The sequence below is a fragment of the Arvicanthis niloticus genome, chromosome 20, assembly GCF_011762505.2.
Source record: "Arvicanthis niloticus isolate mArvNil1 chromosome 20, mArvNil1.pat.X, whole genome shotgun sequence".
NCBI classification, from domain to species: Eukaryota; Metazoa; Chordata; class Mammalia; order Rodentia; family Muridae; genus Arvicanthis; species Arvicanthis niloticus.
The window spans coordinates 36,219,439-36,246,813 of NC_047677.1; the positions used below are offsets into that span (position 1 = coordinate 36,219,439).

A 27,375-nucleotide genomic window follows, 5' to 3' on the forward strand; every position below is an offset into this window, starting at 1 on the left:
CCACACACATGGAACTCTGAACACCGCATATCCTTAGAGTATTCTGCTACACTTCTACTGTGCCTTCCTGTTTGAGACAGGGTGTCACTACATGGCCCACGCTGGCCTGGAACTCATATAGCCCCAGTGGGCCATGAACTTAAATCCTCCTGCCTCAGCCGGCTTCTTGTACAATTTAAAATAGATGGAATAGAACTGCTTCTCTTTTTCTTTCTCCTTTTTTTTTTTAATCTATACGATGGTTTGTATATGCTTGGCCCAGAGAATAGCACTATTAAGACCTGTTGGAGTAGGTGTGTCACTGTGGGTGTGGCTTAAGACCCTCACCCTAGCTGCCTGGAAGTGAGTATTCTGCTAGCAGCCTTCAGATGAAGATGTAGAACTCTCAGCTCCTCCTGCACCATGCCTGCCTGGATGCTGCCATGCTCCCACCTTGATGATAATGGACTGAACCTCTGAACCTGTAAGCCAGCCCCAATTAAATGTTGTCCTTATAAGAGTTGCCTTGGTCATGGTGTCTGTTCACAGCAGTAAAACCCTAACTAAGATACTCTATATATTACAAGCATTTTCTCTTTTTATTAACATCTTCTGATATGACCAGGAAAAACTGAATGACTGTCATGGACTGTAGGGTAGATACGCAAAAGACTGGGCAAGCAAATCCAGTGTGAGATCTCAGACAGCTGAATTCTAGAACAAGGAATGGGCCAAGTGGGAAAGCCAAGGAGGCTGAGTGTCCTTCCTAAGCTATGTTCCTCATGAAAGTAACTGCACTATGGTTCACATAAGCTGCGGGCATCAGGGGAAGAATTCGTATCACCTGCTTATATTGTGTGGAAATCTTTCCGGGCTATTAAAATTATTTCACATTAACTAATGGGTGTTGTGGGTGTTGAACCTAGGTCTTGTGTAACCTGGGCAACCACTGAGCTAAACCCTCAAAGGCCATTATTTTTAAAGGTTTAGTGTGTGTGTGTGTGTGTGTGTGTGTGTGTGTGTGTGTGTGTGTGTGTGTCTGCTGTCTCTGTGTGTGTCTGTATAGGGGGACATGGGCCCATGAATGCAGATCCACAGAAGCCAGCAGGAGATCCTCTGGAAACAGAATCACAGAACGTTATAAGCGGTCATGTGTGTGCTAGAAACCAAGCCTGGGTCTTCTGCACCAGCAGCAAGTCCTCTTAACTGCTAAGCGTCTCCGCAGCTTCCAAGACCCTTTTTAGAAGTAAAAGCTTTGGACTCAAATCTGCTGACCTTTGTGAGTAGCTGTGAAGCCCTAAGAAAGTAATATCCCGCTGAGTCCCAATTGTCCAGCCTGCAAAATGGAGACATCCCTGGTGACCTTGAATTCTACTGAGTTCAAGAGAAGCACACTGCTTAGTGTTGGGCACCTGTAATAGATTCTTAATAAAGCTGATTGCCGCTCCCTTCTCTCCTTTCTTAGAATGTCTTTTGCTTTTTATCTTCACTTATATTTCAAGAGAGGGTCTCACTAGGTAAACAGATTGGCCTCAAATTCGCCACTCCCCTGCCTCCACCTTCACAGCGCTGGGATTACAAGTGTATGCCCCTTGTCCAGTTTGGAGTGTTGGAATGTTTTTATTTTCATTTTGAAACCAAGGCCTTCACCCCTTCTTGTCCTGTATCCCTCTACAACACCTGGCAGGGTGCTACCCACCCAGCCACATAGATGTTTTAAAGTATTATCCGAGTCACGTTTCCATCAAATTTCAGGAAAAAAATGGAGGATGAATAGATTTGGCAAACAAATAAAGGCCTCTCACCCCCCTGACAGGTACGTGGGTTGCTTGAAGTAAAAAGTGTAGCAGTTACTTGAGAACCGTATAGGCCCCCTTACCTTCGAGTGTCCTTTGTCATAATGCGTCACTAAATATCATGGCATCTGAAAATGAATGCCAAGAGGCTATCAACCAAGGAGATCTTATCTGGCAAAGACTTCCAGTACACGGTATGTAAGATGCATACTAGAGATGTCTCCAAGCTCAGAGAGAACAGCCATTAGAATGTTCTCGGCTTTTTATTTCTAGTTTAGAAAACCTGGAGACCCTATTCCCTCCTGTCTATTTGAAATGCGGCTGACCTACTTTGAAGCCATTGCTTCAGGTAGCTCTTCCCAGTGGAGTAGTGTTAAGCTAACCTCATCTCTAAGTAGATGGGACCCTGACCTCTGGTACCGCTCGGGGTCAGCAGTGACCAGGACTGTGGTCTGTGGTGTGGATGGAGATCTTGCAAGAATGTATTCCCTGCCCGGTTTCACCAACTGGGCTAATTATAAAAGTTCAAAGGGTCTTGCCACACACACTCTGCCCTAACGTGCACAATTCAGATTTTGTCATTTTTGTTTCACAGTCTGTCTTAAAGACCAAATGGTGGTCAGCTCCTCTCAGGTCACCAGGGAGATATGATTGATGGTCATTCTCTGAGGCACAGGGTTCAAAGAGCATTTCTGAATTTGTAGGGAAAAAAAAAAGGTGTCTTCACAAGGTTTGGTCTAGAAGGACAGGGAGGAGGCCCTGAATTTATAGACGTGTGAACAGCCAAGTCACCCAGGAAACCTTCTGAAGAGCCAAACTAGTCTCAGGGTGACCTTAGGGGTGTGATCGTCAAAGTTCAGGGCTTCTTTCTGGGACAGGAAAGGGGCTTACTATGGAATTCGGTAGGATGCCTTAATTTATGCAAAGTGCCTTTATATCCAATGCTAACACTGAGAGGCCACTGGGAAGGCAGAGCCTCATAAAGTGCTGTTCACCCAGCACTCACATCACAGCTGGGCACAGCAGGACCCACTTGAAATTCCAGTGCTGGAAAGGCGGAGGCAAAGGACCCACGGGGCTCACTGGCCAGACAGCCTAGCTGAATCAGCAGACTACAGATTCAGTGAGTCTCCCCCAAAAAGGGAGTGCACCTGCATGGTGGTGAGTGCTTTTAATCTCAACACGGGGGGGGGGGGGGGGGTACAGAGGCAGGTGGATCTCTGTGAGTTTGAGATGGCCAACACTATGAGTTCTAGGCCAGCCAAGCACTACAATGGGTATCAAAGACCCATATCAAAAAGAAAAAGAGAGAAAGGGAGAGGGAGAAGGAAAGGGAGGGGGAGGGGGGAAGGAAAGGGGGAGGGGGAGAGGGGAGAGAGAGGGAGGGGAAGGGAGAGGGGGAGGGGGAGGGGAGGAGGAGGGAGAGGGGGAGAGGGGGAGAGGGGGAGAGGGGGAGAATAGACAGACAGACAGAAAGACAGACAGACAAAGTAGAGACTGGGTAGTCAACCTGTGACCTTCATGTCTGCACACCTGCATACAAGCACACACATGCACACACACACACACACACAAACGGGCCCAGGTTCACCAAGGATATGCTAATTAGAATCAAATGCTACTCCAGCAAACTCACTGGAATGGCTAAGAAGACAAAGACAAAAGCATCCATGTTGGGAAATGTGAAGCATTCAGGATCCTCAGTCTACACGCACAGAAAACCGGTAAGAAGCAATTATCTGAGCCCACATATAGTCAGTGTACCAGAAAGCGGTCTTACTCTCGAATACACACCCGACACACCTAAGTTCATCTTAGGGACCTCATTGGCAAGAGCCCCAATCCAAGGACAGCCTGAATGTCCACCAAGAGCAGCAGAGCTTGCTGTGTCTTGAGGCAGCGTCAGCATCGAGCCTTGAGTTCCATGAAACAGTTCAGATAAAGGTCTTAAATGGTATGCAGGAGACACCAGACAAAAGGGGATGAGGCAAAGGTTTCCCTTTAAGGGCAGTTCAAAAACATCAGCTTACCTGACAGCAGATAGAGTCAGGGAGAGATGCCTCTGGGACTAGTGTGATCGACTTCCTGAGTGTTAGGTTCACAACTGTCTTCGTTTTGTAAAAAATCCTTCACCGTTCTGTATGCTGGGCCCATGTGTTTTGCAGTTCACCATTAGTTTACACTGGTACTTTAAAAATTATTTTTAATGGTGTGGGGGGGGAGGGGAGGTGCGGTTTCCAGGTGATTATGAGACCTGGGACCCCAACTTGGATCCTCTGTAAGAACAGCAAGTTCTCTTAAACAACTCTATCATCTCTGCAGCTCAACACTGTAACTTTTCAAATGAGGCTTTCCTTAACGAAGAGCATGCTATTAAAAACAAGAATGCCGCCGGGTGGTGGTGGCGCATGCCTTTAATCCCAGCACTTGGGAGGCAGAGGCAGGTGGATTTCTGAGTTTGAGGCCAGCCTGGTCTACAGAGTGAGTTCCAGGACAGCCAGGGCTACACAGAGAAACCCTGTCTCAAAGAAAACAAAACAAAACAAAACAAAACAAAACAAGGATGCCTGGAGTTCACACCATGCCGTTAAATAACAACATCAGTTACACATCGAGGCGAGCTCGCTGGGTGAAAATGCTCAGCTCAGCTTCATTCCAGAACCCCACAAGTGGAATGGACTGTTGATGAGACAGGTTTCCTCGCAAGAGAGGCTAACCCTCTATATCTGAATAGAGATCAAGCAATGAATAAATACCATCCACACGGATGAAAACACTCCCGAGAGGAAAGGGGTCTCTGCCAAAGAAGCAATTTCCTATGTTCACGTGACAGACGTGCAGTAGGGGGTATCTAAGTTTCAGAGGGCAAGCTATTAATAGGTTACAGGCCAATGTCCTTATAGCTTGACAAGAACAACAACAACAAACAAACCGAAACAGAAAAACCCCAACCAACCAACCAACCAACCAAACAACAACAACAAAACAAACAAACAAACAAAAAAACCAAAAAAACCCAAAAAACCTTGCAAGGGTGAAAAAAAAAATGTGTACTTAAGGGATTTCTAGAACCTTCTGCCACTAAGCATTTCTATTCCAGTGCAGACTTCTATAATCAGCAAGATACAAAGAGAAGCATTGGGAGGCCTCGCCTGAATTTAAATGGGCACAGATGGCATGTTTATAACACACCCCCACAATATGCTAAGTGTCCGCCACAAAACCAACCAGGACACAGCCCCTGCCTCTAGGGACTTAACGTCTAAAAGTAGACCAGGCTCGCCTAATTCAAAGAAAGCAAACAAATACAGGGAAGGAAAGCTGGAATTGAAGAGGAGGAGCCTGTGTGTGTCCATCTCCTGGCTCCAATAGCAGCATCAGCAGAGGGGAAGGGCAAGCCAGCCTTATTTATTCTAAGGTTTAATATGACGCTGTACAGTAAATATATTGTGCAGAACTGGTGCTGAGCACACTGAGAAGCGCTGTGTGGTTGTCTAGCTGTAACAGGCAGAATGTCTGAACCTGCCTATGACAATATACACGGTGAAGGCTGCATCCAGCTGGTGGCACATGGCTACGCACAGGGACTGATTTATAGCCTCAAATTTAAACCATCCAGGGCCAAGCACAGGAAAGCAGTATCATTTCAAAACCCCTGGCTTCACCAGCAATTAATTAATAGGATAAAATGCTTCTACCTCAAAACCCCAAATAAGCCAAGGACCCTTACTGGACTGGCTCTCCCTGCCCCCTAATTTGGTGTTGCCTCTAAAGGGACATATGAGCTACATTTGGTTTGTCTGTAAGTAAACATTTTATGGGCTTACAGACCACGAGCATAAGCTTACCTGGCAGACTAGAGCTCTTTCAACAGAGAGACGTCAGTCCAAAGTGTCTCCTTGACACAAGTCCTCTCTATACATTTGAGTGAAAGGACATCTTGATTTTATCCCACATGGTTTCTCCCAAGAAAGATTTCAAAATGCTGACATTCAATTAGTTACGTTATAGGAGCCAAGCTCACTTCAGCAAACTGGTTCTGGCTGCTTCTCACATCAGGGGTGTCTGTGACTGTAGGCGTAAAGTATGTTTGGATTTACAGGTCCACCCGGAAGCCACAGGTTAACCTCTTCAGGTCATTTGCCTAGTTTTTAAGTTTTTATTACCCATTAGTGTGTGTGTGTCTATGTGTGTGATGTAGGCACATGTGTGAGCATCATACTGTTGCGTACACAATGATGTAAGAGGCCAACTCGTGGGAGCTGCTCTCTTCTTCCGCGTGTGCACATTTACGCGTGTGCCGTCTGTGCATGCATGAACATACGCATGAGTCTACCATTATGCACACGTGGGCGTAAGAGACCAACTCTTGGGGCTGATTCTCTTCCTCACCAAGGCAAGTCTGTACTGTTGTTTCTGCTTATACCAGGTTGGCAGACCTGGGAACCTGTAGGTGATTCTGCCGACTCTCCAATCTTGCCATGGGAATGCTAGGAGTCCAGATGTGTGCTACCTACCACATCTGGCTTTTCTCCATCGATCAAACCCAGGTCATCAGACTTGTACAGCAAGTGCTTTATCCATTAAGGTATCTCAGAGGCCCTGCTTGGTGTGTGTGTGTGTGTGTGCGCGCGCGCGCACGCACATGTTTTAAGCAGTATCTCTCGAAGACCTAGAACCTGCAAAGTAGTTTAGGCAAGCTAGCCAGTGAGCCCAGTGAATCCGCCTGTCTCCCCAGCACTGGATTACATGGATTCTTATACAGACACTCTGGTTCTCACTCTTATGGATCACAGGCACTTGTCCCACTAAGTCATTGCTGCAGCGCAAGGCAGCTTTCCAAAGAGATAATACAGATAAAACCCACAGGGGCAGGAGGCGAGTAAAAAGCAATGACCTAGGTGCTTTTGTCCCATTGGTATGCATCAGGACCAGAGTCCAATTCAGAATAAAATTTGGAGGGAAGCAAAGGAAGTATTTTCTACCCAACGTGTCATCTCAGAATCTACTTTCTAGACTTCCTAGTAGCCACAGTGGTTTCGTTCCCCAATTGTTATTTTGTGTCTAATTCCAAATAGCCCCTATTTTATTTTTTCACTGAGTGTGTGTGTATGTCTGTGCGTGTGCATATTCATGTGTATGAGTGCAGGCGTCTGTATACCATGGAGGGCACGTGCAGGTCAGAGCACAACCTCATGCTGGTCCTCACCTGCCACCTTGTTTGAAACAGGGTCTCTGTGTACACCAGGCTAGCTGACTTGCAAGCTTCCAGGGGTTCTCCTGCCTCCACCTCGGCATAGGAGTGCTAGGATTATAAGATTTCACACGCATGCTACCATACCTGGTTTTATGTGGCTTTCATGAATTCGAACTCAGGGGTTCACACATCTGGGTGTCAAATGCTATACCCACTGACCCATCTCCCAGCCTTATAGCATCCTTTGAAACAGAAGGCCCTCAGTTAGTTCCATATACACATACAATTGCATATATAGTTCCAGTCAAGGAATTACATCAAATATACTTTAGATAAATTCCAACTATGTAAAATAGACTTTAGACAAATCCGAGCTATATGTTAATCTGCTTTGGGAAATTTTGAAGATAAAATGCATTGATGCATGCCAGTGACCTAAACTCTAGCTTTGGTCATCTGACTCCTTTTCTTCCTGACCACCCCAGGGTCCCAAATCCCCTCACTAATAAGTACACCAAAGTGTTCTGATTCTCCCTGGTCCTTATCCCTCCCCAGAGGGTTCTAGAAGGCAACTGGATGCAAGCCAGTGGAGCCCACAGGGTAAAGGTGTCTGTTGTAGCCAGAACAGAGACCTATCAGGATAAGGAGTCCGAATGATCTCACTAAAGCATCCATGTGCACACTGGATGGCAGAGGGAGGAGCCTGAAGAGAGCCAAAGCCACACAATCTTGACGACTTAATTTAAAGGGCCAAGCAAGGGGAAGGGATGGTTGGGTCAGAGCATCTCCAGAGAGCCCTTCAGTGTTCTCACCGTCTCACGTCCAGGGCCCCCTGCTACGGAGCCAGTTGAAAACACTTGAATGTGAATAGCTTTTTGGGTTTTTCTACCTAACACACTCCCAACGCCAACACATCCACAGGACACCAATCGTGTCGGGCCTTTGCAATAGTTTCCGTCCATTGTAAAGTAAGGTTTACAGATGGCACGGTGGCATACACCGCTGGTAGTTCTCAGAACTCGGAATGCCGGTGGTTTGAAGCTGGCCTGAGCTATACAGTAACTACACAGCTAGGCCCTGTCTTAAGAAAGAGAGAGAGAGAGAGAGAGAGAGAGAGAGAGAGAGAGAGAGAGACCAACAGAAAGAAAGACAAACGTCTTTGCCCTACTCAAGATAACTTTCAATTTTCCAAAATACTATCTTGCCTGTACTGTATTGTTCAACATGGTTTCCTGTGAGGAATTTTCTTAATCACCTCCCCTCTCTACTTAACACATTCATATTCATATTCTCTCTCTCTCTCTCTCTCTCTCTCTCTCTCTCTGTCTCTCTCTTCCCATTAATTTTACCAACCTCACCTTTTATCTTTAGGTCTTACCTTTATACACACACATACATATAATTTTTATTTATATTATGTATGAGTACAATTATAGCTGTTTTCAGTTCAGACACACCAGAAGAGGGCGTCAGATCCCATTACAGATGGTTGTGAGTCACCATGTGGTTTCTGGGAATTGAACTCAGAACCTCTAGAAGAACAGTCAGTGCTCTTAACCACTAAGCCATCTCTCTAGCCCATGTCTTACCTTAAACATCATTTAATTAGCAGTTTTCTCTCACCCTCAATGGGTCCCCTACTCTATTCCCAGAATCCTTTGCTTGCCCTTGTCCAGGACATTCATCAGAATAATACTGCACAAAGAGAATGACATTGCATCCTGCCAAGCCAGCCCCAGATTAGATGTTTCATGGCTTCATCAGGCAGGCTCTGCGTTGAGTAGGCAATTTTCAGCATGGTCCATCCAGGTCCTCCATTCACCAAGGTCCCAAGCCCCTTCCCCCCACCCCCAGCCCCCATCATTGATGCTTTCCAAAGGCGTAGTTATCTGCTTCAAATTAGTCAAGCTAGTGTCTTGAGTTCTATAGCTTAATGTCCAAATAGGGAGTCCCTATGTCTTTCACCCTTCTTCAAATCTACATTCATCTTTTCCACTGAAGAGCTCCTGATTTCCTCCAAATGAACTTGCCCTCCCTGTCTGTTACCTCCTCCCAGCATAGATAGATACATTGTTTGTTTCCTTGTGGATTCCCTACAGCTATCCATTTATAGCTACAGTTTTCATCTTGTCCTTCCTACTAGTTATACCTACTTTCCCATGAATCTCTTCGCTCATCTAGTATATCTTGTATCAGAAGGTATTCTATAAATGTATCACTCAGGATCCTTTCATCTATGGATGAAGCAGCTATATAAGGAAGCTGGGGGAAAAGAAAAAAAAAAAAAAAAAACGCATAAAGGACCAAGACATCTGTCAAAGAGATAGAAGCTAAACAGAATTAGAAAAGCGTATTACAGTACCAGCCCACCATAGAAACATGTATTTGCATCGCAAATAATTAGAGAATCAGAGGACCAACTAACAGTCTATTACACATTATAGATGCCAACTGGTAGAGTCCTTTGCATAGCATGTAGGTTCAATCCCCCCACCATAGTGGGGAAGAGAATTAGAGGTTGCAATCATGCATACACACGCACAAGCACACATATGTATAATAGACACAGTGCACATATGCACAGAAGGGACCACTGAGATGCTTGAATTCACTCATCATGTTTCTAGATGGGGCTTTCCTGGCCAACGTCGAGTGGTAAATCTAGGACTAAGGTTCAGACTATTTGACCTCCAGTCCAGCCCTCTTCTTACCCCAATCCACTCACCCCAGGATCATGACAATTGGTGTGCTCTGTTCTCCATGACACCTGTGTGCTGAAGGAGGCTATATGCTCAAAAGAAACAACACACAAGAGTAAGCGAGTGAATCTCTCTCTCTCTCTCTCTCTCTCTCTCTCTCTCTCTCTCTCTCTCTCTCGGGCTTTGGAGCCCACAAAAGGTTTGAAATGACATTACTTTGTACACTTTGAGAAGTATTTGTGTTCAAAGACACTCTCAGAACCAAGAAGAACATGACAGGACATGACCTCACACTTCACAAAACACATGGCAGACTCTAGACGTAAATATATGCTACATAACCCCTCTCCCCACTTAATCTTATTTGCTTGTTTTAAATGGTTGATTTTTTAAAATAATTTTTATTTTATTATTTTGTATGCATGGGTGTTTTGCTTGATTGAATGGCAACATGTCCAGAGCCTGTGGAAGCGAGAAGAAACGGTGTTAGGCTCCCTTGGAACTGAAGTCATAGACAGTTGTGAGGCATTGTGTGGGTACGGAAATCAAACCAGCAGTGTCTTCGGGAAGAGCATCCAGTGCCTTAACCACTGGGCCATCTCTCCAGCCCCTATGCTGCCTTTTGATTGCTACATTATCAAAGCTTACCATTTAGTTCATTTCAACCATGAGAGATGATGATTCAGGGAAGAAAAGAAAATCGAAAAAGAGAGAAAGCCTATTTTTAAATATGCATAAAACACGAACTTGCTATTAAATATTACTTTTCATAGCTCTATTCTTTTTTTTAAAAAAATCTTAATTTTATTTTTATCTCTCTGTGTACATGCACATGTGTGTAGCTTCCTGCAGAAACCAGAAGAGGGCATGAGATCTCTAAGGCTGGAGTTGCAGGCAATTGTAAACCTTCAGACAGTGTGCGGACGCTAAGAACCAAACTTCATCCTCTGGAATGACAGCAAACACCCTTTGAGCCATCTCTTTCTCCAGCCCCCGGAGTTCCCTCCCCCTCCTCCTTCTCCCTCCCTCTCTCCCTCCCTCCTCCTCCTTCTTTTAAGGATTATTTTTTAGGATTATGAGTACACTGTAGCTTTCTTCAGACACACTAGAAGAAGGCATCGGATTACAGATGGTTGTGAGCCACCATGTGGTTGCTGGAAATTGAACTCAGGGCCTCCGGAAGAGCAGTCAATGCTCTTAACCATGGAGCCATCTCTCCAGGCCCAGAGTTCCCTCCTTAATAACTGGCAAAGAGTAGGTCCTTAATAATTGTTTATGTTTGGGAAAATCCATCTTAAACTGGGCACCGCACTGCATACCAACGGATCCCAACACTCAGGAGGCTAAGGCAGAAAGAACATGGGTTTGAGGCTGGCTCTACAGAATCTGTCTTGAAGTAAGAATAACTGAAATAATCAAGGTGCTACTCTTGAACACTAAGGCAGGACATCACTGACTGTATACCTTGTTGCTACTTGAGGCAGAAAACAATGAGCAAAGTGTCAACACTTTGTATCAACTAGAAATGTGTCTAAGCCCAGAACATTTTATCTTATGTGTGGGTGACAGGCCGGCCCTGGTTTATGAAGTAAAAGTTGGAATTTAAGTAAAGATTTTAACAGGGATTCCAGCTCGGGTGGTAAGGGAGAGATAGTATGTATACCCAAGGGCAGGGCTTCCTGGGAGAGTTGCCTCGTTTGGTCACATTAGTTAGTGATTTTTCAAAATGTTCAGCTGGAAACGTTAAGAAACAGGCTTTACATCATGATTTGATACTCACATATACATAGCTCTCTACAGTACCATTCAGCTATATATTCCCAAACTCTATGACACCAGTGGAAAGTAGCCAACCTAAGAACTCACACGCACAAACACAAACACACACACAGAGCGGGGAGGTATCTGAACAAATTTAAAGTGGAAGAATGGATGTGAATGTGGCCCAGTCCACTCCTTTGAAAAGGATCCTTTAAACCTGAGAGCCGGCAGGGCGGTGGTGGCGCACGCCTTTAATCCCAGCACTTGGGAGGCAGAGGCAGGCGGATTTCTGAGTTCGAGGCCAGCCTGGTCTACAGAGTGAGTTCCAGGACAGCCCGGGCTACACAGAGAAACCCTGTCTCGAAAAACAAAAAACAAAAAACAAAAAACAAACAAACAAACAAACAAACAAAAAAAAAAAAACCTGAGAGCCTTCTCATTAAGCAATATGATATCCCTTAAGATAAGCAACATACACAGATCAGAAAGAGTGATTGACAAAAATACCCAGGAAGAGGCAAGACAGCGGGATCCTGGGATCCTGTGCTTCTTGACCAATCCTGTGCTTCTAGACGGTACACTGCTTCCTCTCTACCCCAAGGAGAACTACATGTGGAAGGCCCTTGTGCGATCTGTGTGAAGCTGAACCAGAAGCAAAATAAATGCTCATGATCTCAGCTTCTTGGGGGGTGGAGGGGGGTGTCACATAGACCAAGAGAGTCTGCATTCCCCCACATATGTTCTCTGGTGAGTGGTCCCCAAATTACAAATCCAGGCCTATTGTGCAGCCCCATGCCACTCCAGGACTTTAACGGGCAAGAGAAGGGTCAAGCTACTTAATACCCGTTTTTAATAAAATATTTCTTCCGATATTTAAAAGGGGAGTGGGGGCAGGGACCAACATATTGCTACGCAACTGTTAGCTTCCCTGTATCACTTTTGATTAGCGACACTGAATAAAACTACAGGCCCCCAATGCTTTTTGTGTATTTCCGGGAGCTGAAGGGGCAGGGATGTTCCTGGCTTCCTGGAGGCAATCTATATCCATCCTTTGGTTTTTATGTGTCTGGCTCCCGTGAACAGACGTCACCAGTCTCATCAAATTTTATGCTATTTAGCTCCTCAGAGAAGGAGTCTCAGAACATTTAAGCTACCTTTGTTATTGTAAAGAGGAAAAAAAAAATAAAGTACAGACAGGGACAAAAGACTGAGTTTAATTACAGGGGTTTAAGGACAGGAAAAATTCGCATCACAGATTCTTCCTCCAGAAAGAATACTGCTTCCGCTCCTCTTGAGGCAAACTGGTCATCTACAAATAATAAAAATACTGGACTCCGTGTGTTTTCTTTTGGGCTGTCTCCCTCTTTCTGTAATCTTGCATTTGATCTTCTAATGTGCATTACTACTCAAAGCCACGGCAGGCAGTCAAACGATCAGACCAGTTCACAATTACAGCAAATGAAAATTCCACAATAAAGTGATGCTATCAGACTATCTAAAGAACGCCATGCAGTTGTTTTTCTAAATCCCTCTGGAGGAGTCAACGTTTCCAGGGGCATAGAGAGATGAATGAAGCCGTTATTCTCCAGCGTTGAGTGACGAGGGTCATCTCTGAGGAGCAGGGTGACTGAGGATCAGTCAGAGCTGAGCTGTGTTGGCAATTAAACATGTAGAATCCTAATTACAGGGTTGAACACCATCTCGCTGAGCACTCGTCTCCACAAATACATCTGACTTAAATCTTCCGTATGCGTTTGCCTTTGAGATAGGGTCTCTTATAGTCCAGGCTGGCCTCCAGCTCAGTAAAAAAAACTGAGAATGACCTTGAACCGATCCTTCCCAACTCTGTCTCCTGAGCGCTGGGATAACGGGATTGAGCCACCATGCCAGGGATGTGTGTATGCCGGGTGAGCACTTTACCAACTGAGCTAAACCCCTAGCCCCTTGACTCCCTGTCTTTCGGTTAAAAACAAAAGCAAACAAACACCCAACAACATAAAGGTCCAATGACAGAGGAAGAAGGCCATGCTTACACCATCTCTGGGCAGACTTGGAATCCTAACCATTTTCATATGCCAGATATGTGATCCTGTGAACCCTAGTTAACATCTCTGTGCCTTTGTTTTGCCATCTGCAGAATGGGAGGTAGATTGTTTCTAGCTCTCTGGGCTCATGAAGGCTCAAACAACTCATGAAGGGTAAGCTTTTGATGTGGGGTTAGGCAGGGTGACCTCCGCACATGGCAGTGGCTGTCATCCTTTTGGGACATGCATGGGTAAGAAAACAGAAGTCAGTCACAGAGCCAGGAACAAAAGCTGGATCCTCTCTTGCCCTCGATGGTGATGACACAGGCACATAGGATCTGGCTGCTCAAGGTACGGCATTTCCGAGACCGGCACGGACACTGTGATTCAGAATCATACGAGTCAAAAGCAGAGCGGCTCAAAACCACATTTTAATTTACGTTCGTGCACACAGTTTAGCATCAAAAAGCCAAATGTTCGATTTTTGGAACCAAAGGCAACTTATTTATTTTTGTGGCGCTGGCAGTTGACCCCAGAGCCTTGAAAACAGTAGGTGTGTCTTTTAGCACTGAGCCACACTCCCAGCCCCCAAATGTTTCATTTTGGGACAGAACACTATACAGAGAAAGATAATTATCTGTGTCACGATATTTGTGGAAGAAAAAGCCTTTTGTTTCACTCTTCAGAAGACAGACCAAAAAAAGGGGGGGCCTGAGGTCTAGCACGTAGCACGTAGCACGTAGCATGATTATTACCTAAAATTCCTTCTGAAAAGTAAACACAAAGGGAGAGAGACCACGATGTTGAAGACAGCTGCATTAGGGTTCTTTCTCCCTTAGGTCTCAAAGTGTTCAGTATTGTATTGTAACATTTATCGTAAAAAAAAAAAAAAAAAAAAAAAAAAAAAAAAAAAAAAAAAAAACACGGTTTTTTTTTCTTTTTTTTTCCAAAGCAAAATGTACTGAGGACTGAAAAACAGTGTTCACCGAAGAAACACCTAGAAAACAGCTAACAATAGACACCCAACTGAAAGCTGCTCTCTTTTGTCAAATCCGCCGCAGGCTTCTTCCCTCAGATTTTGCTCAAACTTTATCCCTTCAGTGATTTAGGCGGCTGTAATAACATCTTTCTCTAGGTCTAAAAATAGGCCACGGGTGTGTAAATTTATGAGCTGAAATGCAGAACTGGCACAGGGTGTCTAAATTAGAGCATTAAACCCTTTAGTCTACTCCAGCACGGGGATCTATTTGAAGCGCCTTATGTCCACATGCTTTGTAGAAAGACACAGCTTTAATCCAACGATCATCTTTGTTCTTTTCATAGGTGGAGAAACGGGAAGCTGTGAACATTATTGTCAAACGTGCTAAATCATTTCTCAAGAGATTAAGCCTGGGCAAACCTCGTCTCAACTCTAGCCTCAGGTTCCCTCTTTGGATAAAGAGAATGGAGGAGAACATCAGGGCTGCTGACCTTTTCAGTGTTAACCCCACCTCAACCTCAAGATTCAGCATCTTTCCACCTGGCAGCCCTGGGTTCTGCAGTGACTCTGCTCCCTGCCCTAGGGACTGTCTCTCTGCCTGAACTCTCAGCCACACCACTGCAAACCTGGGGTTCTATGGGTTTCGAGGCCTGCTTGATACTTTAGGTAAAGAAATAGCACTGTCCAATGGCCTGAAGTTATCTGCTTGCTTTAAAAGATAATCAAAAAAGAAAGGCTAGGAGCTTGAGAGATGGCTCAGGAGTGAAGACCACTTACTACTCCTCCAGAGGACCCAAGTTCAATTCCTAGCACCCACATTAGACAGCTCACATCACAACCACCTATGGCTCTGGCATCAGGAGACCCCCTCTTCTCTCTTCTAGCCTCTGTGGCCACCCCACACATGTGGCATGTACTCACAGACCCACACACACACACAAAATATTTTTTTAAAGGCCAAAGGTTAACATTGAACTTCATTTGTTGGACTGAACACGAGTCAAATGAGAATTGGAACACAGGGTGTCAGAGGACACTGTAGCAGCTCATGGGGCAGCTCGTTCAACCTGGACTTGCTTCTAAGCAAGATGACAGGTGAGAAAGGAAGAAGACGGTAGAATCAGTTGGGGGTGAGGGGCTGGCATGTATGTCTGATGTGATTTGTGGCAGTCAATGACAGGAAGATAAAAATCATGTGACCTCCAATGTCTTTTCCAAAATACCAGTTTGTCACAGATTTGCCATCAGTTGTATTTAAGGTTATCTTCATACTAGACAACTCTAACACACAGTATCTACTAAAAAGGAAAAAAAAAAAAAAGGAGGAAGGAAGGCAGGAGGGAAGGGAGGAAGGAAAGAAGAGAAAGAAAGATGTGGACATTTGCCACACTAAATACATGAGCTTAGCATAAGCAACAAGATGCATCAAGCCTACACGTACAGTAATGTCTTATTTCTCTGAATGGATATATACTATAGATAATTCCTATGGTATCTGAGAGAGAGAGAGAGAGAGAGAGAGAGAGAGAGAGAGAGAGAGAGAGAGAGAGAACGCAAAGCCATATGGAAATGCCTCACCATCACGAAAGCAAGCAAAGTTTGAAAACTTGCAAATAGGAACCAACAGTACATCGGCGTTCAGAAGTCAGCACGGTAACGACGACGACTGCGGCTTCAAATGTAGCCTTGTTTAATATGGTTGAAAATAAAGTGCAACCATGTTATCTTCCAACGAGAAAACGTCATTACTTAATAACGCCGATCTTACATTTTATACTGAGTTGACCTCCATCGGCACAAAGAACAGCGACGAACTACACGGCTAATGTTTGTACCCAAAAAAAAAAAAAAAAAAAAAAGAACCCCAAATTCGGCTGCGTGTAAAAGTTGCTGTCCTCTGTACCGAAAGATGCCTGTTTAACTACCACTCTTCGCTCAAAACATTTGCAGTCAAGTGGAGCTGGAAAGGTTGACAAAACGTTTTGGGGAGCCATCCATTTCTTGTGAAATCAATTACCAAACACATTATCCACTGTTGGCGCATTTGCTTCAAAGCCCTTCCAAACACCACGTTCCCAGCAGCAAGGACTACCACCGCTGTAAAAATGTTAAAAGACACTTGAGTCAGGGGACAGCCCCAGGAAGAGAAATGGGTGCGGTAAAGAATACAAAGAGAGGGTTGGGTTAGATCCTCTGTGTTGACTGACTGACCCTTCGGATTGTCTTCCTTATTCTCTACTCACGCCATCAAAGCATCCAAACCATTTAATTTGTGTCGTGTCTTCAACTCTACATCTAAGTTTATCGTGAGGGCGTTTAAAAAAAAATACAAAACAAAACCAACAACCTGCTTGGCTTGCCTCGCCATGAATCATGGCCAAGAGGTCATCTTGCTGTGTATCAGCAACTATGTTCTCAGTACAGCTATGTGACCTGAAGTGGCAGCTGCGTGCAGAACCACCAAAATAGCAGGGGCAAGAGCTTTCTGCTGGCTCCTCGGGCCCCAATCCCCGCTGTCCCAAGCCTTTCCTCCCACTGAGCACCAGCCGACTGCAGAGCCCAGAAAGACCCAGCCCCACGTTCTGAGAATAAAGGCCGTAGGCCCACCACACCTTCCCTGTCCTCCCGGGGAGCCCGGGGTGCGAACACAAGAAGGAAGGCTCCGGGGACACTGTGAGGACGCGTGATAGGGGACGCAGGCCGCCCGTTGCAGAGCAAGCCCCGGCCCAGCGGGGATGCATTCACCCCGGGACAATCTGGCCACCCCACGGGCACACTGCACCCGGGATTCTAAGCTCAGCCTGGAAAGGGCACGACCGGATCGGGTCGCCCCGGGTTCCAAGCACCCGGACCCTGCGAATGCACGCCTCACCTGTGCGGGGCTGATCCGCACCCCGGCCTCCCCAGTGCCCGCGCCCCTCCCACGCCGTGCGCCCGGGGTTCCTGGGGACCTCTCGGGGACACCCAGGCCGATCCTGGCTGCCACTCACTTTCTGGATCCGCTTCAGCGCCATGGGGCAGGCGGCGGGGGCTGCGGCGGGTCCGCGTGTCCCGGGCTGCCGCCTCGCGGGGCTGCTCCGTGTGCGCCCGGGCGCGGTGCGCGAGTGTGCGGGCGGCGGCGCCGGGCTCTTTTGTTTCCGCCTTCGCTTGCTGGGAAGGAGCCTGCGCCCTCCCCGCCGCGCCCCGCCCGCCTGGCACACTGGGAAGTGTAGTCCCAGGCTCGGCCTCTGCCGCCCGCGCGGATGTCGTCCGGTCACCCGTGGGTGACAGCTGCGACCAGGCTACTGCTGCTCCCTGCAGCCGCTCTGCAGAGGAAGGTCCCGAATCTGCAAAAGGCGGGACAGCAGGTGAGCCGTCGGCTCTTAGGAGCTGCTGCGAACCACGGATCGCTCCTCCTCGCACAGACCCTGCAACGGATCTTAACTTCCTTTGCAGATATTTCTGTCTCTTTTCCGCTCGCCCCTGGGGGCGTGAGGAGTCTTCCTCAATTGCACTCCACCTTATTTTTTTTTTTAAGACAGGGTTTCCCTTTACATCTTTTTGTCTCCACCTCCCAGAAATGGGATTGAAGACAGCTTCCCACACACCCAGTCCTTACGTGGTGTCCGGTATCCGAACTCAGATCGTCAGGCTTTGCAGCAAGCGGTTTACCCACTGAGGTGTCCTCCAGTCCCTTCTCAATTCTTGTGATCTCAGATCTTGCTTGTCCTTTCAACCACGACTTCTTGGCTTGGCACCTGCAGGATGAGTTCTCGCTTTGGTCAGTCTCGGATTTCTGACAGCTTTAGTCAGTCTTAGGTTTCTGATGACTAAATCATGTCCTTATCTGAAATGGTTTTGAATCCCATTCTGCTTCTCAAAACACTCACTGCCCCGCCCACCCCCTCCAGGCTTCCACAGTGTCGCTGCAGCTGGATCAGCCACATCTGGGAAGTTCTCTTCTCCAGCTTTGCAGTGGTCCACAAAAAACCAACCCCACGCCTTCTGCACACACTAGGCATGGGTTGCAGCCCAGAAAGGGTCTAGAGGACTGTGCTTTGCAGAGGTCTTCTCAAGCAGTCCTGCGCTGTCTGTACATTGGTCCACTTTTCTGTTCCCAGGCCCCCATCATCTTCTCTTTCTCGTAGCCGTGTTCTCTTTCCCTTTGTAGCCGTGTCTCTACTTGGCAGTGTTCTTCCAGGCTCTGTTTGCCTTCCTCAGAACCAAACCACCACCACTACCCCCTGCGCGCATGTGGTGTGTGTGTGTGTGTGTGTGTGTGTGTGTGTGTGTGTGTGTGTACACGCGCGCGCTTGTGAAATTATTTTCCAGGAGCTATACACCTTGTTTTTTTGAGACAGGGTCGCTCACAGGAATCTGGGGCTCACCTATTGGGCCAGCCTGGCCAGGTATCTGCTGTCTTTACCTCCTCAGCACTGACCTTACACACAAGCCTAACCATGCCTACATTGGTACGTGGGCACTGGGGATGGAACTAGAATTCTCATGCTTGCTGCTCAGCCCTTTGTAGGCTGTGTCTCCCCACCCATTATTATTGTTCTTGTTATTCTTCTTATTAGTCTTGTTTTACCCCCCGCCCCCAAAGAAGAAAGGCATTAAAGCAGTTCATCCTCTTAGCTAGGGATCAAACCATAGATTGATCCTTCTTGTGTCCGATCATGGAACTCAGGGTCTCATGCACACTAGAATAAGTACACAGTGAACCATTTTTTCATTGAGCATACCCCCTCCCCCCCCCCCAGAACCCAGCTCAGGAGTGTTAGGAAATGCTCCTGATCAAAGAGACTTCTGGAATATACGAGCTAAGTCCTGCCTTCTACAAAGAGTTGTACCTTTGTACAACTAGCTGGATGCCTGGGCAGCTTCCTGTGCTCTGGACCTGGAACGCTACCTTTATGTTCTTCCAGATAGTGTTCTTGTGAGTGGAGTCAGAGATATACAGTCTGATCTGGGGCTCCGGTTGCTTTTGGTGCTGTGTTCCCACGCTGATGGCTCTTGGATGTCACTACCACCATGGGAAAGTATCACTTCCCAGTAACCGGTTGCCAGACAACTCAGACAATTCTCCTTCCTGCAAGACGACTCAATGGTTGGTGCTAACCCAACCCAAAAGCACACCCTCCAGTATCCCTGTGGGTAGGACCCTTTCATTTCAAAGTCACTGAGGGTTCAAGACATGGACATCAAGTTTTCTCTCTTCCAGGAGGTCCTACAGGCGGTTCAGAGTTACTGATTGAATCATATTCTTCCCCAAAGAGGTAGACACCCACAAACCTCAGCACTGTGCAAAAAATGCCCATCACAGTTCATCACGGACTCCAGTGCACCTGCTGTCATTGACAAATGCTTTGCTTTTGTGCATCATTCGTGGCATAAAAGGACTTCTTACCATTTACCCGACAGACTCTTACATATATCTTTCTAGACATAACAAAGCATGCCCCAGGAGAGTTTCCTCTATCTATCTATCTATTCACCAAGGTGGGGAGAAGGAAAGTAAAGAAGAGGAGAAGAAAGAGGAAAAAAAGGAGAGGGAAGGGATCTAAGAGAGTAAATGTGGTAGAGTGGATATACGTTAAAAGGGGATGCTTTGAGCAGTGGTGGCGCACGCCTTTAATCCCAGCACTTGGGAGGCAGAGGCAGGCAGATTTCTGAGTTCAAGGCCAGCCTGGTCCACAGAGTGAGTTTTAGAACAGTCAGGGTTGCACAGAGAAACCCTGTCTTGAAAAAAAAAGTGTGTGTGTGTGTGTGTGTGTGTGTGTGTGTGTGTGTGTGTGTGTAGAGGTGCGAATTTGTTAGATTAGTATATAGGATATGGTCCATGAAGTCCGATGATACCTGTCCCATCTGGGAGAGTTCAAGAATCTGCTAGTTGCTCAGTCCATGAGGCTGGATGTCTCTGCAGTACCAATCTGGTGCTGGAGACCTGAAGGATTCCTGGAGAGCTGCTAATCTTCGGTGTGTCTTGGAAACCCAAAAGAAATTGGTTCTAATCTTGGTGAAGGAACGGGACCAGAGTGGTTGCCATCAAGAATGAGGGGAAACAGGGAAAAACCATCATCCTTTCATCGTCTTTTATCTGGGCTTCCACCAGGAGGTGGAACCTGCATGTAGGGTGGGCCTTCCTGTTTCAAGTAATCTGGCTAAGAAAATTGTTCACTTGAGTGCCCAGCAGCTTGTATTCAACTGATTGTCCAGTCAAGTTGATAGCCAAGATTAACCAGCACAGAAGGAAAGGGAGGGGAGGGAAGGGGAGGGGAGGGAAGAAGGGGAGGGAAGAGGAGAGCTGAACTCACAGGGAGATGATTCACACCCAACACACCTTCTGTCCCTCTGTGGATACAGGGACAAGACGTGTGGCATCCTTCCACAAAAATCAGGACAGGTCATACGCCGAGAAGCCAATGCTTAATAACCCAGGAGTGGGTGAATAGAAGACACATCACCATGCTTGGTTCCAGGTCCCGCTGAGAATACTCAGTGTCACCTTAAGCTGGTAAGTTATAAAACCACAGTGTGCAGATCTGAATGCATAATAGAATAATCAAAGAACCCTCAGAAAGGGGTCAACATCCAGGCCTCCCTGAAGCACAAGCCAGGCTGTTTTTAATCAGAAGTTTCCTCAAACCAGTGACCCTTGAGTTTTAGCATGTTTGGTAGTGTGGATCACAGTTTCTTATATCCTTGCTCTGGGATGGGATCCAAAAAAGTGGTGTTGCTAAGGAACTCCCTGAGATGCTGCTGCTGGGTCTGGACCACATGCTGACACTCACTGCTCTAAACTCCTCAGCAGATGAGCTTGCATTTCACTACCACCCCAATGTTGTGGATTCTCGAGTGAAAGACACACACACACACACACACACACACACAGAGAGAGAGAGAGAGAGAGAGAGAGAGAGAGAGAGAGAGATGCTAATTTAATGAACTATCTTTTTTTGAAGGTATTGAGTATTGGCAAGGTAGAAGAAACTATCTTCCTCCCTCATCGATAATGGAACTTTGAAATGGTGGAATTCCTCTAAACGCTAAACATGGAGTTACCAAAGGGTAGTGAAGATAGCCAACCACACAAAAACTCACCGGTGAGTATTCAGTCTGACATTTTTCATAATGAAAATGTATAAACAACAACAACAAAAAATCCATTCACTGTCTAAAAACAAGCCATGTGGCCTGCCATAGTGGTGAATCTTTATTCTGCAATAATATGGAATACATGTCCCACTGTGCCAGCGGGGAGTCCAGCCTCGGAAAAATTACACGCTGTGTGATCCTGTTTATGTGAAGTGTCCAAATGGGTTGCAAAGTAGATTAGAGGTTGTCAAGGTTCTGCCAGGGGAGGGCTGGACACGCTTAGAAGGGATTGGGTATGGGACTTGTCTGGATATAATGAAATCATTCTAAAATTAGATTATGGCTATTGTTACAGGACTCTAAATGTGCTTAAAATCACGGAACCGCATGCGTGAGCTTCGGGATGCACAATTCTATCCCAACAGAACTGATACAAGGAAGGATGCTCGAGGCACCATGCTTAGACTTGAATCTTTATACGTCATTACAGTCATTCCGTTTTCTAGATTCTTCCCAGGGCCAGACCTACCTTAAAGAATCTGGTTTTGTATTTTCATCTAAGCAAGAAAAGAACTAAGAACCCAGGGGCTGAAGAGATGGCTCAGCGGTTAAGAGCATTGACTGCTCTTCCAGAGGTCCTGAGTTCAATTCCCAGCAACCACATGGCAGCTCACAACCATCTGTAATGGGATCCGATGCCCTCTTCTGGTATGTCTGAAGATAGCTACAGTGGACTCATTACATAAAATAAATAAATCTTTAAAAAGAAAAAGAAAAGAACTAAGAACTCACAATCCCCAATCCCCTAGCTCAACCAGCATCGGTAAAGCAAGAAGATCCCAGACTGGGAACTCTGTGGTCATATTTGAGAAACCCCAGTTGATACTGAGAGTCTGAGGGATGAAGCACCTGCACTTGCAGGACTGGAGGCCAGTCCAGGTCTTTATGTGTGTACGTGTGTGTGTGTGTGTGTGTGTGTGTGTGTGTGTGTGTGTGTGTGTGTTTGGGTGTCCTCTCCAGTCCAGACTTCTGTTTGTAACTTACTGTTTGAAACAGGGTTTCCCTCTTTTGACTGGAACTGGTCCATTTGGCTAGGCAAGACAGCCAATGCGCTAGTCCAAGGAACAGCCTGTCTTTGCCCTGCTAATGCTGGGGTCCCCAGCTCACACTCAGGTTCTAGTGCTTGCTAGATTGAACCATCGCCCCATCCCTGGATGAGGGATCTTGATGAAGAAATGTCATGGTTCAGAAATTGGGTGGAGGAGGCTGGAACATGTAGAGAAACCTCTGAAGAGGATTGTTGACCATGGGGAAGAGACCAAAGAGGACCCTGAAACCAGGCAGGGGGTGCCCACCACGATACATCTGCTTGATGGAGACAGTGGCATGTGGGCAATTTTCAAGGACATTGGAGGAAATGGTGTAGCGACAGAGTCAGATATCCAAGACACTTACAGTGAGGAGGAAGATGTCAGCCTGAAACCGAGGCTGTACAGTCAGGGTTAGGGGAAGCCAACAGAGGGAGACGAGCTGTCAGGACTGCCACCAGCTCCGCCCTCTGTGAAACAGAAGTCACCTGCTTTCTGATTGTAGATTTTGCATCTCCTCCATCTGGTCTCTATGGAGAAATGTCTCTTTCTTTGCAAATACCTGAACCAGTTGGTGTGTCCTCTCAGAGGCTGTGCTACCCTGCAGTTGTCCTTCCCTGGAGCAGGCTACCCAAAAGTTGTCTTTCCATTCCCCCTTGCCCCCATCACCAGTCCCCGCCCCGCTCCTCGATCCCTGCAACCTTCCCCCCCCCCCCCCCCATGGGCTATCTGTCGGGAGCTCTTAATTGCCCTGAGACAACTCTTAGCTTCTAGGCCACCCAGGCCTTCATACACAACAGAACCTTTTCCTGCTTGTGGTTTAGAGCAGTAAAACCAGAATCCCCAGGAGGCGGGGCTTTAGCGGGAGCGCAGGGAATGGCTGGCAACAGGTGTTTGGCTCACACACATTACAAGCATCACTCATCATCGTTCATACGCTCCCAACAGCTGTCTTGGGGTGTTGGCTCTTGAATCCCACACTGTCAGTTGCAGGCCAGAAGACTTTGGGGTTACATCCTTGGGTAGGGGCCCTCTGCTGTCTTTATAGGTCCAGTGTTGTCTGAGGCCCTGTTTGAAATTGGTACAAAACAGCAGAAAGCGGCAACGGAGGCGGAACGAACTGGAACCTTCCGGAACCTTCTCAGGAGCACATGAGCTTCTCCCTGGCTTGCTTCTGCTGTGCGTTCCTTACAGTCTCCCAAGGCTGCTCCAGTTTGTGGCCACTTCTTTCCTTTCTAATGTTAGAAGCAACAGCAACAAAAACAAACACTCCAAGTAAACAGTATAGAGCGCTGAATAGCCAGCAAACGCATGCTTAAATATCTTTTGTTGTCTTTTGTTTCCCTGTGTGTATGTATGTATGTATGTGTGTGTGTATATATGTATATATGTATATATGTATATATGTATATATGTATACATGTATACATATATATACATACATATATGTATATATATTTATATAATATATAATATAAAATATTATATATATATAATTGGCGAAGTCTGAAAAGGAACAATCTATCTGTGGCCTTAACTGTAATTCATTATAAGAAAGTTGTCATGAGCCAGGTGTGGTGGTACACGCCTGTGAGCCAAACACAACAGAGGCAAAGGCAAGCAAACCAGGAGCTCACGGCCACCCTCCACTGCATATTGAGGGCAGCCTCAGCTACATGAGTCCCTGTCTCAGAAATGAACAAGGAGAGGAAAGAAGAGGGAGGAGAAGGGAGAGGGGAAAGGGGAGCCATTCTAAGTAGCCCTTCTCAAACAGGGCCAGGGTATCACCCATTTTACACACAGTGTTGAGTGGACAGGCTCCTGACAGTCCACTCTGAAGCAGAAAGTACTCTCAGACAGAGCCAGGGCGTGAAGACCTGGACTGCAGACTGGGTGAGCAGGGTGGTAAAGCTTGAGGTCTAGCTCTCTGGCTCTCTCTCTCTCTACTGCCATCAGAAAGGTTGGAGGCCCTGGGTGATGGTATTCCCCTTGTCTGATATAGTGAGGGGTGGTAACTTAGTTTACTCAGCCATGTGGCGTGTGTGACACTTTTTTCCAAAGACATTGTTACAAAGCTTGGATTCATAGGGGAGCTGGTTAGAGAGGATGGCTTCTGGGCTCTGCTAGTAATGTCTTGCCTCACGAGCATGAGGCCCTGAGTTTAACCCACAAAAGCCACACAAAAAGCTTGGGTGTGGTGGGTGATGTATGCTTGTAATCTCAGCACCTGGGAGCAGATCCCTGGGGCTTGCTGGCCAGTTAGCCTAACCTACTTAAGAGTTCTAGGCCAGCAAGAGACCCTGTCAAGAAATAAGGTGTCTGGTGAGTGTAGAAGGAGACATGAGGTTTGTCTTTTGGCTTCTACACACATGTAAACCCACACATACAAATACACATAGACAGACAGACAGACAGACAGACAGACGGACAGAGCAGGGGTGGGAGGCACTTCTAATACTTAAGCAAATTTGGAAACCGCTGACTTGACCCACAACCCTTGTCAAAAAGAATCTTATTTTTTTTTTTCCAACTCTACTAATTATTTCTTCAGTACCTAAGAAGTCTTGTGACTGTCACAGGAACTTTCAGAACTGTGTTCTCTTTCTTCTTTGGTGTGGATCTTTGTGTTGGGTTATGGTGTAAATCCTCCCATCACAGACTTTCCACATGATCCTGACACTGGTTCACTCTGAGACCATTTTCTCTGGAGAATCACTGCACACAGCTGCCCAATAAGTAGTCTTCTGTTGCTATCGGTGATTTATTCGCTCTAATCGCCCAGTGGCAGCAGCGCAAGTTCCTTGCTACCTGCCCCATATTCTTAGTTCCCAAATGAAACACGAGCACGTGTGCACGTGTATGTGCACAAACACACACACACACGCATGCACGCACTCACGCATGCACACACATGCACGAGCACACACACACAAAGTCTTATATTTAATATGTCTTAAACAGTTCAATGGCTGGGCACTTCCAAACCTCCACATGGCCAACACACTCTCCCCTCTGATATTCCTGAATTATTACTTACTAAAACCTATATTCCATCCTGGCTGCCCCTAACCCAAGCCTGAAGCCCTCCTGGGCCACGATCCTCGACTCTTACATGCTGGCTGTCTCTCTGTCCTGTACTTCTCAGGCCTGTTATCTCTGCTTTCCCAACATGGCGGTTCTAAATCCTCCTCCTTCTCCCAGTGAATCCTAAAGTCCCACCTCTGTTTCCCTGCCCAGCCACTGGCAACCTTATTTATCAATCAGAACCAACTGGGGATAGGGACCCTTAGTGTCTTACAAGGGAGATTCTTGTGCAATTTTGGGAACCCAATTAACTTATTACAAGCGTTAACCCAAATCCACAACATCCTTGGTGCCATAAATTGTTTCACGGCGTTGCTCATTCTTAGAGTCATACGGGATACCATATTGCAGTTTACAGAGAGAGGGGCATTAGCAATCTCAACCCCCACTATAAGCTGTAATAAATGTGTTGTTTTTGTGAGAGTTGTCGAATAAGTCTACACCACACAACCCATTAACAAACAAACTCACTTTCAAGAGCCCTGAGACATAGCTGGCTGTGTTTGCTGCAAAGCTGAGCAGGACCTAATTATAGGCGATAGATACAGAACTGACGTTGTCACCAATTAAGAGAGAGGAAGGCTCTAGGAAGCACCTGCCTACCAGGACCTTCACAAAAAGGCAGGGTGAGTGTGTGTTTCTCTGTGCCAAAAGGACACAGGAGGTTAGACTTAGCCAGGGAAAAATATACTCCAAAATATATACCCCGGTGTCATCCTTTAAAGTATTTATTTGTTTGTTTTGTGAGCACGTGTGTGTGTGCATTTGTGAGCACATGACAGGGTTCTATGATGCATAGATCTCCAAGGACCAGTTTTGGGAGTGGGTTCCCTCACTCCATCATGTGGCTTTTGGGGACTGAATTCAGGGTTTCAGGCATGGCCGGAGACACTTTTTTTTTTTTTTAAAGATTTATCTTATTATAAATAATAAGAGAGAGAGAGAGAAAGAAAGAGAGAGGGTGCATGGAGGCAGATGTTCACATGCCTCCACCAGTCAAAGGTAGTTTTTATATCTAGGTTGGGTATTGGGTTACGCTTCTGATTGAGCATTACCAAACTTATAAAGCCTTTGATTAACATTAAAAAAATGTATAAAAGCGAAAAGGAAAAGGGGGCATGGGACAGGGGTTTTCTAGGGAGGGGAAATGGGGAAAGGGGATGGCATCTTAAATGTAAATAAAATATAAAATAAAATTTAAAAAAAAGATTTATCTTATTATTTTGTTTTAGTCACTGTCTTCAGACATACCAGAAGAGAACATCAGATCCTATTACAGATCGTCGTGAGCCTCCATGTGGTTTCTGGGAATTGAACTCAGGACCTAGGGAAGAGCCGTCACTGCCATCTTTCCAGCTCCAGGAGATTCTTTTACTTGCTGTGCTTCCCTGCTGTCTGGATCTTTACTCCCTGAAACCCTTGTTCTTCCCTTCTCCCTTTCTCTCTCCCTGACCATCCTTTATAACCAGGCTCGCAGTCAACCTCCCTCAACCCTCAGGACACCAGATGTATCATCTTTCAGCAGCTCCCTGAGCCCCTGGGTTTGTATCTGGGTGGCTGTAACACGGGGGGGGGGGGGGGGGGGGGGGACAGGAGTCTAGATTCCTGGGTTTAGAGCCTTAAGTATTAGAACTCAGCTGCAACCATGATCAAGCGCCCTGACTGCTTTTCCAGAGGTCCTGAGTTCAGTT

At 46.4% G+C, this 27,375-nt stretch overlaps 1 protein-coding gene and 1 long non-coding RNA gene across 3 annotated transcripts in view; one reads left to right on the plus strand and one right to left on the minus strand.

Annotated features, from left to right (window-relative positions):
• Nucleotides 1-17,610, minus strand: part of Ube2d1 (ubiquitin conjugating enzyme E2 D1) — a 31,824-nt gene extending 14,214 nt beyond the window's left edge. Inside the window, exon 1 of one of the 2 annotated variants that reach the window (XM_034524960.2) lies at nucleotides 17,426-17,610. In XM_034524960.2, the coding sequence (XP_034380851.1) occupies nucleotides 17,426-17,449 (24 nt within the window). In that variant the 5' untranslated portion in view covers nucleotides 17,450-17,610. The remainder of the gene's footprint in view (nucleotides 1-17,425) is intronic. The other variant, XM_034524961.2, reaches the window with a different exon arrangement.
• Nucleotides 17,611-17,660: 50 nt separating this feature from the next.
• Nucleotides 17,661-23,083, plus strand: LOC143435299 (uncharacterized). Its single transcript, XR_013105464.1, has 4 exons — nucleotides 17,661-17,782; nucleotides 20,781-20,931; nucleotides 21,380-21,520; nucleotides 21,868-23,083. It is a non-coding gene; the product is annotated as an uncharacterized LOC143435299 (long non-coding RNA).
• Nucleotides 23,084-27,375: the final 4,292 nt, after the last annotated feature.